The following is an 11744-nucleotide window of genomic DNA, read 5'->3' on the forward strand; positions in this document are numbered from 1 at the left end:
AACAGGCAGTGACTCGGGTGGTTGTTGTCCTTGATTATCTTTTTGGCCTTCCTGTGACATCGGTGATGTAGGTGTCCTGGAGGGCAGGTAGTTTGCCCCCGGTGATGCATTGTGCAGACCTCACTACCCTCTGGAGAGCCTTACGCTTGTGGGCGGAGCAGTTGCCATATCAGGCGGTGATACAGCCCGACAGGATGCTCTCGATTGTGCATCTGTAAAAGTTTGTGAGTGTTTTTGGTGACAAGCTGAATTTCTTCAGCCTCCTGAGGTTGAAGAGGCGCTGCTGCGCCTTCTTCACCATGCTGTCTGTGTGGGTGGACCATTTCAGTTTGTCCGTGATGTATACGCCGAGGAACTTAACACTTTCCACCTTCTCCACTACTGTCGCGTCGATGTGGATAGGGGGGTGCTCCCTCTGCTGTTTCCTGGAGTCCACGATCATCTCCTTTGTTTTGTTGAAGCTGAGTGAGAGGTTATTTTCCTGACACCACACTCCGAGGGCCCTCACCTCCTCCCTGTAGGCCGTCTCGTCATCGTTGGTAATCAAGCCCACCACTGTAGTGTCATCTGCAAACTTGATGATTGAGTTGGAGGTGTGCATGACCACGCAGTCATGGGTGAACAGGGAGTACAGGAGAAGGCTGAGAACACACCCTTGTGGGGCCCCAGTGTTGATGATCAGCGGGGTGGAGATGTTGTTTCCTACCCTCACTACCTGGGGGCGGCCCGTCAGAAAGTCCAGGACCCAGTTTCACAGGGCGGGGTCGAGACCCAGGGTCTCGAGCTTAATGACGACTTTGGAGGCTACCAAGATGTTAAATGCTGAGCTGTAATCGATGAACAGCATTCTTACATAGGTATTTCTCTTGTCCAGATGGGTTAGAGCAGTGTGCAGTGTGATTGCGATTGCGTCGTCTGTGGACCTATTGGGGCAGTAAGCAAATTGGAGTGGTCTAGGGTGTCAGGTAGGGTGGAGGTGATATTATCCTTGGCTAGTCTCTCAATGCACTTCATGATGACGGAAGTGAGTGCCATGGGGCGATAGTCATTTAGCTCAGTTACCTTAGTTTTCTTGGGAACAGAAACGATGGTGGCCCTCTTGAAGCATGTGGGAACAGCAGACTGGGATAGGGATTGATTGAATATGTCCGTAAACACACCAGCTGGTCTGCACATGCTCTGAGGACTCGGCTAGGGATTCCGTCTGGGCCGGCAGCCTTGCGAGGGTTAACTCACGTTGGCTGCAGTGAAGGAGAGCCCACAGGTTTTGGTAGCGGGCCGTGTCAGTGGAACTGTAATGTCCTCAAAGCGAGCAAAGAAGTTGTTTAGTTTGTCTGGGAGCAAGAAGTCGGTGTCCGTGACGGGGCTGGTTTTCTTTTTGTAATCTGTGATTGACTGTAGACCCTGCCACATACGTCTCGTATCTGAGCTGTTGAATAGCCTCTACTTTGTCTCTATACTGACGCTTAGCTTGTTTGATTGCCTTGCGGAGGGAATAGCTACACTGTTTGTATTCGGTCATGTTTCCAGTTGCCTTGCCGTGATTAAAAGCAGTGGTTCGAGCTTTCAGTTTTGCGCAAATGCTGCCATCAATCCACGGTTTCTGGTTGGGGAAGGTTTTATAGTCACCGTGGGTACAACATCACCGATGCAGTTGCTAATAAACTCACACATCGAATCAGCATATACATCAATGTTGTTGTCTGAGGCTATCTGGAACATATTCCAGTCCACGTGATCGAAGCAATCTTGGAAGCGTGGAAGCGTGGAATCAGATTGGTCGGACCAGCGTTGAACAGACCTGAGCACGGGTGTTTCCTGTTTTAGTTTCTGTCTTTAGGCTGGGATATACACGGCTGCGATTATAATCGAAGAGAATTCTCCTGGTAGATAATGCGGTCGGCATTTGATTGTAAGGAATTCTAGGTCAGGTGAACAAAAGGACTTGAGTTCCTGTATGTTGTTATGATCACACCATGTGTTGTTAATCATAAGGCATACACCCCCGCCCTTCTTCTTACCAGAGAGATGTTTGTTTCTGTCGGCGCGATGCGTGAAGAAACCGGGAGGCTGTACCGACTCTGATAATGTATCCCAAGTGAGCCATGTTTCCATGAAACAGAGAATGTTACAATCTCTGATGTCTCTCTGGAAGGCAACACTTGCTCGAATTTTGTCTACCTTGTTGTGAAGAGACTGGACATTGGTGAGTAGTATACTCGGGAGTGGTGAGCGATGTGCCCGTCTACGGAGCCTGACCAGAAGACCGCTCCATCTTCCCCTTCTGCGGCGCCGTTGTTTTGGGTCTCCTACTGGGATCCGATCCATTGTCCTGGGTGGTGGTCCAAACAGAGGATCTGCTTCGGGAAAGTCGTATTCCTGGTCATAATGTTTTTTTTTTATTATTATAAATTTTTTATTTATTGAATATTCGAAACATACAATATCAGTCATCCAACAGATTCCCATTCAGAGCGACACACAGAAGCATCCAGGGTCAATGCCCTGCTCAAGGGCACGTTGACCGATCTACCACCAGACCAAAAAGCGCGAAGCCGAAACCTCCAAGATCCCCCCCACAGTTCCCCAATAGCTGTCCCTCAACCATTCGAGACCCCTCCCACAGTCCTCCTCCAGGAAGAAAAATAGAAAATAGAAAATACAATTAATTCCATTCCCCACCCCCAAGACCCCCCCAATGCACCAACAACCAAGAGAATGAACTAAAGAGAAAAAAGGAAAAGACAGAAAACAGCAAACAACAATGCAAAAAAAATAATTAAACAAAATAATACATTTAAAACAAAGGACATCAAGGACAACTGAAATCATAACAGCAATGCCTACTTTATATGTTTGTGTGCATGTCTGGCACTATTACATGCATGTATGTGTTCTAGTATGTGTTTATTTGAATGAGAGTGTGTGTATATGCATGTGTACAAACACCAGCACGGCATCAGCCTCAGGCAAACCGGCATTAGTTGTAAAAACACTGACACTTAGTGTCATTCAAATGTACTTTTTATTATGTTTTATTTTGACCTGGTCGTAATGTTGGTAAGTTGACGTTGCTCTTATATCCAATAGTTCTTCCCGGCTGTATGTAATAAGACTTAAGATTTCCTGGGGTAACAACGTAAGAAATAATACATTAAAAAAAGAAAATACCGCATAGTTTCCTAAGAACGCGAAGCGAGGCGACCATCTCTGTCGGCGCCATCCAGGTGACTGAACGCTGCATGCCTCCTCCCTCTGGCACACAGTAACCTAATAAATTAGTCAAAGGTTCAGGACACACATCATGTTTATGGTAATAAGGATCTACAGGCATAATGTAGCCTACATGTTCCAGCTGTGGGTGGCTCATGGCTGAGGTTGATAAATCCATTACCCTCTGCTCCCAGGTTTATGTAATCTTCTGCAGTCTGTGGCGCACAAACTGTATGTCATTTCACTACGAAGCGTGTGCACAGTGGAGAATGATTTACATATGAGAGAAACATATCCTCGACTCACACAGAAAGAAAATGGAGAAACGACTGTGTTTGAACATGTATATATTTTCTAGCAATTTTGTTGTAGCCTAGTTGTCAATATTTCCATATATTTCGATAGTTCATATCATCCCAGACAGTCACTCTTTAGTGAAGCACTCTTCCTCAGTCCTCCAAAAAGTGTGATGGTGAAACTTAGCGGATATTGAACTGACAGATTGAGCCACCCTTTATTAAAGCAGTGACAGATACATCCTAATCAATCTCTGCCATCATCCCAGACAGAGACTGCAGATAGAACTGTACTTTATTAAACTGTACCGAGGTCCACTTAAGCCAGAGTAGTTGGGAATATTGACCCATCAGTCAATACTCTGCAGTACTACCCACCATGGCTTCAGTGAGCTGCTTAAAGATCCTGTCCCACCACCTACACACTGCTGGACTGGACATAACTACTGGGCTGGACTCTCATATGAAATGCAGTCCTTGGTTAGGAAATTAGCATATTTTAGTTTGGTCTGCAGTACTGCCACAGACTTGGGCCTACAGCGTAAAGTTAATCACTGCGGACTATCCTACCTTCACATGACAACTACCACTGTTGGGTGGTTAACAGAGGGGTCTCTGACTTTTAACTTCAAGATGCTATTATGAAACGTCCATCGGCACATGGTAGACATGATGGGTCTTGCCTTCGTGTCGAGTGAGGGTGGTATACTATATCGGCTTGGTGGAGTTGAGGGAGGTATACTATATTGGCTTGGTGGAGTTGAGGGAGGTATACTATATCGGCTTGGTGGAGTTGAGGGAGGTATACTATATTGGCTTGGTGGAGTTGAGGGTGGTATACTATATTGGCTTGGTGGAGTTGAGGGTGGTATACTATATTGGCTTGGTGGAGTTGAGGGTGGTATACTATATGGACTTGGTGGAGTTGAGGGTGGTATACTATATGGACTTGGTGGAGTTGTGAGGGTGGAATACTATATCGGCTTGGTGGAGTTGAGGGAGGTATACTATATTGGCTTGGTGGAGTTGAGGGTGGTATAATATATGGACTTGGTGGAGTTGAGGGTGAAATACTATATGGACTTGGTGGAGTTGAGGGTGACATACTATATAGACTTGGTGGAGTTGATGGTGAAATACTATATGGACTTGGTGGAGTTGAGGGTGGTATACTATATGGACTTGGTGGAGTTGAGGGTGGTATACCATATGGACTTGGTGGAGTTGAGGGTGGTATACTATATGGACTTGGTGGAGTTGTGTGGGTGGTATACTATATGGACTGGGTGGAGTTGAGGGTGGTATAATATATGGACTGGGTGGAGTTGAGGGTGGTATACTATTTGGACTTGGTGGAGTTGTGAGGGTGGTATACTATATGGACTTGGTGGAGTTGAGGGTGGTATAATATATGGACTTGGTGGAGTTGAGGGTGAAATACTATATGGACTTGGTGGAGTTGAGGGTGGTATACTATATAGACATGGTGGAGTTGAGGGTGGTATACTATATGGACTTATTGGAGTTGTGAGGGTGGTATACTATATGGACTTGGTGGAGTTGAGGGTGAAATACTATATGGACTGGGTGGAGTTGAGGGTGGTATACTATATAGACATGGTGGAGTTGAGGGTGGTATACTATATGGAATTGGGGAGTTTCAGAACTAGAAACACTTTTTAAGCAAATCTCTCTCTCACTCTCTCTACATCCCTCCCTTCCTCCACTCTGAGGCAGTGCTGGGGCAGTCAACACTGAAGACCCTATGGTCTGATGGAGCAGGGCACTAGGCAGGTGTGGGGCGTAGACCACAAAGCAGGGCAATTCCACACAGAAAATAAACTCATTCTGCCCAAGGAGTAATCCACATCAGTCTTGATCTTCTAAGGCCTACATGAAGGCAAACGTTTAAATCCTTACTCTAAAGTGGGTGATAAACTGGAGTTGTTCACACCCACATTCTATAAAGCCCCCTGGCCTAGAGAAGTCCTTTGAAGTAGATTAATCCAAAAGATTTCCAGATAAGAGGAATAATCAACCGAGTCTTTAAGAAACGGGATGACACAAATCGACTATCTGACACAAATCTGACTACCTGTAACGTGTACGCTGGCAGTCGGGAAGCAAGTACAGGGAGCGCAAAATTAATAATAAACAGAACATAGTACAAAACAAGAAACACAAAAACGTACAGACATGAAATAGAAACAGAGTCAATAATGCCTGAGGAAAGAACCAAGGGGAGTGACAGATATGGGGGAGGTAATCAGGAAGGTGATGGAGTCCAGGTGAGTCTCATGAGGCGCAGGAGCGTGTAACGATGGTGGCAGGTGTGTGTAATAATGAGTAAACTGGCGACAACGAGCGCCAGAGAGAGGGAGCGGCAGTAGACTTGATACCAGCTGAAGTGCAGAGAGGTATAGAGGGGTGTATGGGGCTATAGAGGGGTGTGCCAGCTCCAGGCATAAGCGACATAAGTGGTCGATTAGGGTCCCAGGCTGCTAAGGGGCCCCCAACCCAACAACAAAAAAGAGAGTTAGAAAAGTAGAATACATACGGTGCAAGTTCACTCAATATGCCATGTCAGATTTTAAAAAATGATTGGTAAATTATCAGTTATCTAAACTTGTAGTAATCATGGCCGAATACCAACCAGTTACCAGCAAGTGTCCAGGGGCCCTGACCTCCAGGTGGCCCCTATTGATTTTGTTAGTCCCTCTCACTCAGATATCATTAACATGGCATAATTCATGGCAAACTGTGTAGAACTGCAGGAAATTAGCTGTAAAACTGGATTTTTTTTTACTCTAAAACATATATTTCTCTCCACCGTCATGAGTGGGCGGGTCACTAAAATACTTTGCCCACAAGGTTTAGGAGGGGCCCCCAAACAAATCTCGCTTAGTGCACCCAAAAGTGTAGAGCCTGCCCTGGGTGTAGAGTGTTGTAAATGGGTGTAGACTGATTGTAGAGTGGTGTTTGGTGTAGAGGGGTGTATGATGTAGATGTGTATGATGTAGATGTGTGTGTGGGGGAGTGTAGATGGGTGTAAAGGGGGGTAGACTGGGTGTAGACAGGTATAGGCTCAGTGTATAGTGGTGTAGAGGGGTATATGATGTAGAGGGGTGTAGAGGGATGTAGGGTGTAGAGGGGTGCAGATGGGTGGGTGTAGGGGGGTGTAGAGTGGTGTATATGGGTGTGGAGGGTGGTGGAGGGCTGTAGAGGGGTGTAGAATGGATGTAGAGGGTGTAGACAGGTGTAGAGGGTTGTTTATGGTGTAAAGGGGGGTAAACTGTGTGTAGAGGGGTGTAGACTCGATGTATAGTGATGTAGAGAGGTATATGATGTAGAGGGGTGTATAAGGTAGAGAGGTGTGGGGTGTGGGGGTGTAGAAGGGTGTAGTGGGATGTAGAGGGGTATAGACTGGGGGTATAGAGGTGTAGATGGTTTTATGATGTAGCGGGTGTAGAGGGGTGTAGAGGGGTATAGATTCTATGTAGTTGAGTGTAGGGTCAGGGGTGTGTAGAGGGGTATTAAGGAGGTGTAGGGGGTTGTAAAAGGGTGCAGGGCTATAGGGTGTATGGGAATGTAATGGGGTGTAGAGGGGTATAGTATGATGTAGGGGGTGTAGAGGGGTATAGTATGATGTTGGGGTGTAGAGGGGAGTATAGGGGTGTAGAGGGCTGGGGGTGTAGAGAGGTGTAGATGGGGTGTTGACAGCTGGGTGTAGGGGGGTGTTTAGTGGTGTAGATGGGTCTAGAGGGCTGTGGAGGGCTGGAGTTGTAAATGGGTGTAGAGGGGTGTAGACTGGGTGTAGAGGGGTGTAAAGGGGTATAGACTGGGTGTAGTGAGGTGTAGGCTCAAGGGGGCGTAGAGGTGTGTAGAGGAGGTGTAGTGGGGTTGTAGAGTGGTGTAGAAGGCTAAGGATGTAGGGGAGTGCAGTGGGGTATAGTGGAGTGTAGGGGTTGTAGGGGGACGTAGAGGGCTATAAAGGGGGGTATAGATGGGTGTAGATGGGTGTAGACACTTGTAGATGGATGTAGACAGGGGTTTAGAGGGGTGTAGAGGGGTGTAGACACTTGTAGACTGGGTTTAGAGGGGTGTAGACACATGTAGACTGGGTTTAGATGGGGTAGACACTTGTAGATGGGTGCAGACTGGGGTTAGAGGGGTGTAGACACTTGTAGACTGATTGTAGAGGGGTGTATGGTGTAGATGGGTGTACAGGGGTGTAGAGGGCTGGGGGGTGTAGTGGGGTGTAGGGAGTGTAAAGGGGTATAGGGTGTGGGTGGGTGTAGAGGGGTGTATATGGGTGTAGAGGGTGGTGTAGTGAGGTGTAGAGGAGGTGTAGTGGGGGTAGGGGGGTGTAGAGGGCAGTGTAGTGGGGTGTAGAGGAGGTGTAGTGGGGGTAGGGGGTGTAGAGGGCAGTGTAGTGGGGTGTAGAGGTGTAGTGTGGTGTAGAGGAGGTGTAGTGGGGTGTAGAGGAGGTGTAGAGGGGGTAGGGGGTGAAGAGGGGTGTAGAGGGTGGTGTAGTGGGGTGTAGAGGAGGTGTAGTGGGTGTAGAGGAGGTGTAGAGGGGGTAGGGGGTGAAGAGGGGTGTAGAGGGTGGTGTAGTGGGTGTAGAAGAGGTGTAGAGGGGGTAGGGAGTGAAGAGGGGTGTAGAGGGTGGTGTAGTGGGTGTAGAGGAGGTGTAGAGGGGGTAGGGGGTGAAGAGGGGTGTAGAGGGTGGTGTAGTGGGGTGTAGAGGAGGTGTAGAGGGTGGTGTAGTGGGGGTAGGAGGGTGTAGAGGGCAGTGTAGTGGGGTGTAGAGGAGGTGTAGTGTGGTGTAGAGGGTGGTGTAGTGGTTGTAGAGGAGGTGTAGTGTGGTGTAGAGGGTGGTGTAGTGGGTGTAGAGGAGGTGTAGTGGGGGTAGGGGGAGGGGCGTTGTGTGACCTATCTAGGTCAAATAGGGGAGAGGTGTTGTGTTGTAGACTGGGTGTAGACTGGGTGTAGAGGGGTGTAGACGGGTGTAGACAAGTTTAGAGGGCTGGGGGTATAGAGGGGGTCTATGGGGGTGTAGAGAGCTGTAAAACGGTATAGATTGGGTGGGGGGGTGTAGAGCGGTGTAGAGGAGTGTAGACTGGGTGTAGACCGGTATACATTGCTGGGGGTTTGTAGTGGGTTGTAGGGGGTGTAGAGGGCTGTAGAGGGGGTGTGGAGGGGTGTAGGGGGGAGTAGAGAGGTGTAGGGTGGTTCAGAGGGCTGTATAGTGGTGTAGAGAGGTGTAAGGCGGTGTAGGGTGTATGGGGTGTATTGAGGTGTGGAGAGGTGAAGAGGGCTGTAGAGGTGTATAGACTGGGTGGAGAGGGGTGTAGAGGGTATAGAGGGCTGGGGGTGTAGTGGGGTGTAGACTTGGTGTAGAGGGGTGTAAATGTGTGTAGAGGGCTGTAAAGGGGTGTAGAAGGGTGTACAGGGCTGGAGGGTGTGGGGGGTGCAGAGGGGTGTAGGGTGTATAGTGGGGTGTAGATGGGTGTAGCATGCTGTAGAGGAGTGTAGACTGGGCGAAGAGGCATGTAGAGGGGTGTAGTTGGGTGTAGAGGGCTGTAAGGGTTGTAGAAGGGTGTAGAGAGATGGGGGTGTAGTGGGGTGTAGGTGGGTATATTGGGATGTTGAGGGGTGTAGACTTGGTGTAGATTGGTGTAGACGGGTTTAGAGGGCTGTGGGATGTAGGGGTGTGTGCAGAGGGGTGTAGACTGGTGTAGATGGGTGTAGAGAGGTGTACAGGTTGTAGAGGGGTGTAGAGGGCTGGAGGTATAAAGAGGTGTAGAGGGTTTAGAGGGGTGTACATGGGTTGTAGAGGTGTGTAGACGGTTGTAGAGGGCTGGAGATGTAGGGAGGTGTAGAGGGGTGTAGAGGGGTGTAGAGGGGTGTAGAGGGCTGGAGGTATAGCGAGGTGTAGAGGGTTTAGAGGGGTGTACATGGGTGTAGATGGGTGTAGAGGGGTGTAGAATGGTTTAGAGGGATGTAGACTAGTGCAGATGGGTGTAGAGGGATGTAGACTGGGTTGGGTAGGCTGTAGGGGGGGTGTAGAGAGGTGTAGGGTGGTTTAGAGGGCTATAGAGTGGTAGAGAGGTGTACAGGACTGTAGGGGGTGTAGAGAGGTGTAGGGTGGTTTAGAGGGCTGTAGAGTGGTGTAGAGAGGTGTACAGGACTGTAGGGGGTGTAGAGAGGTGTAGGGTGGTTTAGAGGGCTGTAGAGTGGTATAGAGAGGTGTACAGGGGTGTAGGGGGGAGTAGAGAGGTGTAGGGTGGTTTAGAGGGCTGTAGAGTGGTATAGAGAGGTGTACAGGGGTGTAGGTGGGAGTAGAGAGGTGTAGGGGGGTTTAGAGGGCTGTAGAGTGGCGTAGAGAGATTTACAGGGGTATAGGGGAGTAGAGAGGTGTAGGGTGGTTTAGAGGGCTGTAGAGTGGTGTAGAGAGGTGTACAGGGGTGTAGAGGGTTTAGAAAGGGGTGTAAAGGGGTGTAGAGGGGTGTAGAGGGGTGTAGAGGGCTGGGGGTGTAGTAGGCTGTATGGGGTGTAGAGGGGTGTGGGGGTTTGTGGTGAAGGGGGGGCTTAGACGCTGTAGACGGGTGTAGACTGGGTGTAGAGGGGTTTAGAGGGTTGTAGAGGGGTGTAGGGGGCTGTAGAGAGGTGTAGAGGGGTGTAGAGGGCTGTTGGGTCTAGGGGGTGTAGATGGGTGTAGACTAGGTGTAGATGGTTGTAGAGAGGTATAGAGCGCTGGGGGTGTAAGGAGTGTAGAGAGGTGTAGAAAGCTGTAAATGGGTGTAAAGGGGTGTAGATGGATATAGAGTGGTGTAGATTGCATGTAGAAGGGTATAGATTGATGTAGATTCAGTGTGATGAGCTTTAGTGTGGTGTAGAGGGGCTGTATGGTGTAGAGGGGTGTAGAAGGGTGTAGCGGGATGTACGGGGGTGTAGAGGGGTGTGGACTAGGTGTAGAGGGGTATAGCAGGTGTAAAGGCGTGATCCAAACATTGTCTAAATCCCATAGTATTTAGTCAATCAACCCGAGGGTAAGGTCTCTTTAATCAAGTTAAGAGGATCTGTGGAGACATTTTAGCAGGAAGGCATTAAAAGAGTCCCGTAGACAAACAAAAAGACTGGACACATAATCCATAAGTAATTGATGAAGAGAAGAAGCTCTAAATCTAAATCACTTAGAATAATTAAAGACAATGAGAGAGAAGATGGATAAATACATGTGCTGCTGTCCCGGGTGATAGAAAGCGCAGGCAGGCAATGAGAGGAGGAACAGAGGAGAGGAGGAATGTTCACCTCTCCCCCCTCCTCCTCCTCATTTTCTCCTCTTTCTCTGAAGACAGGAAGCAGCTGGGATGCATCATTGAGAATGATTTGTGGTACATATCCATTTTCATCCAAAATATATTAGGCCAAACATCTGGACGGTCAGAGGGGTAATGGCTATTGTATATTTTATGAGAGCAGGAAGTTTAGCTGGAGAGTTAATCATGTGATTGAGGCGGTTCAGGTGGAGGCAGATTCCCTGTTCAAATCACTGTGTCAGCTTCCAAAGGTCAGTCGCTGCAGAATGACAGTAAATACCTTGGCGACTGAGTGGCCATCATCATTTTGAAGAACTAGTGTGCTATTGCCAATGAGCCAAATGGCCATTTTGGATGTTGCATTTGGATATCTAACGTAATTTCTCGACAGGATGTGCCAGTCTTGTGTGTTGCCATGTTTAATCTATCATATTTTTATAGAGAATCACTGCTTTTGATGGACACAATGAGTACTCTTCTGGCAATAATAGTGGCGGTCTGACCTGTATCTCTACTCCATAGCCCATGTAGACCGTGACGGTGTAGGTGCAGTCCACAGAGGTGTAGTAATGAGAGATGGATGGCTGGGGCGTCTCTATGTAGCCCTCTGGTGATGTCAAGTTGAAGATGCAGGGACCTGCAAGGACAGAAAATACAGAGAGCAAAACATTGAGGACCAGTGACACCCCCTAACTAACCGGCATGGGGGGGAACGATCCGGAGAAGACTGCCCAGAGCAGAGTGTGTTGGAGAGGTTTCGTCGATGGCCTATGTTCCAACAGGAGCGATGGGCCTAAGTAAGTAAGACACCCCCTCACTCCAAAAGAACCCTCCCCGGTCCCATTCTCTCTCTCACTCACACCAGCGCCCCCACTTTAATAGTGTGGGGCCCTCTCTCTCTCTCCTCTTTGGT

General features: G+C 48.6%; 1 protein-coding gene across 2 annotated transcripts in view; it reads right to left on the reverse strand.

Moving 5' to 3' along the window:
• Positions 1 to 11744, reverse strand: part of LOC115163572 (seizure protein 6 homolog) — a 146162-nt gene that overhangs the window by 54037 nt on the left and 80381 nt on the right. For both annotated transcript variants that reach the window (XM_029715567.1, XM_029715566.1), the window contains exon 3: positions 11335 to 11468. In XM_029715567.1, coding sequence (XP_029571427.1) covers positions 11335 to 11468 — 134 coding nt within the window. The remainder of the gene's footprint in view (positions 1 to 11334; positions 11469 to 11744) is intronic.

The sequence above is a fragment of the Salmo trutta genome, chromosome 26 (genome assembly GCF_901001165.1).
Source record: "Salmo trutta chromosome 26, fSalTru1.1, whole genome shotgun sequence".
Lineage (NCBI taxonomy): Eukaryota > Metazoa > Chordata > Actinopteri > Salmoniformes > Salmonidae > Salmo > Salmo trutta.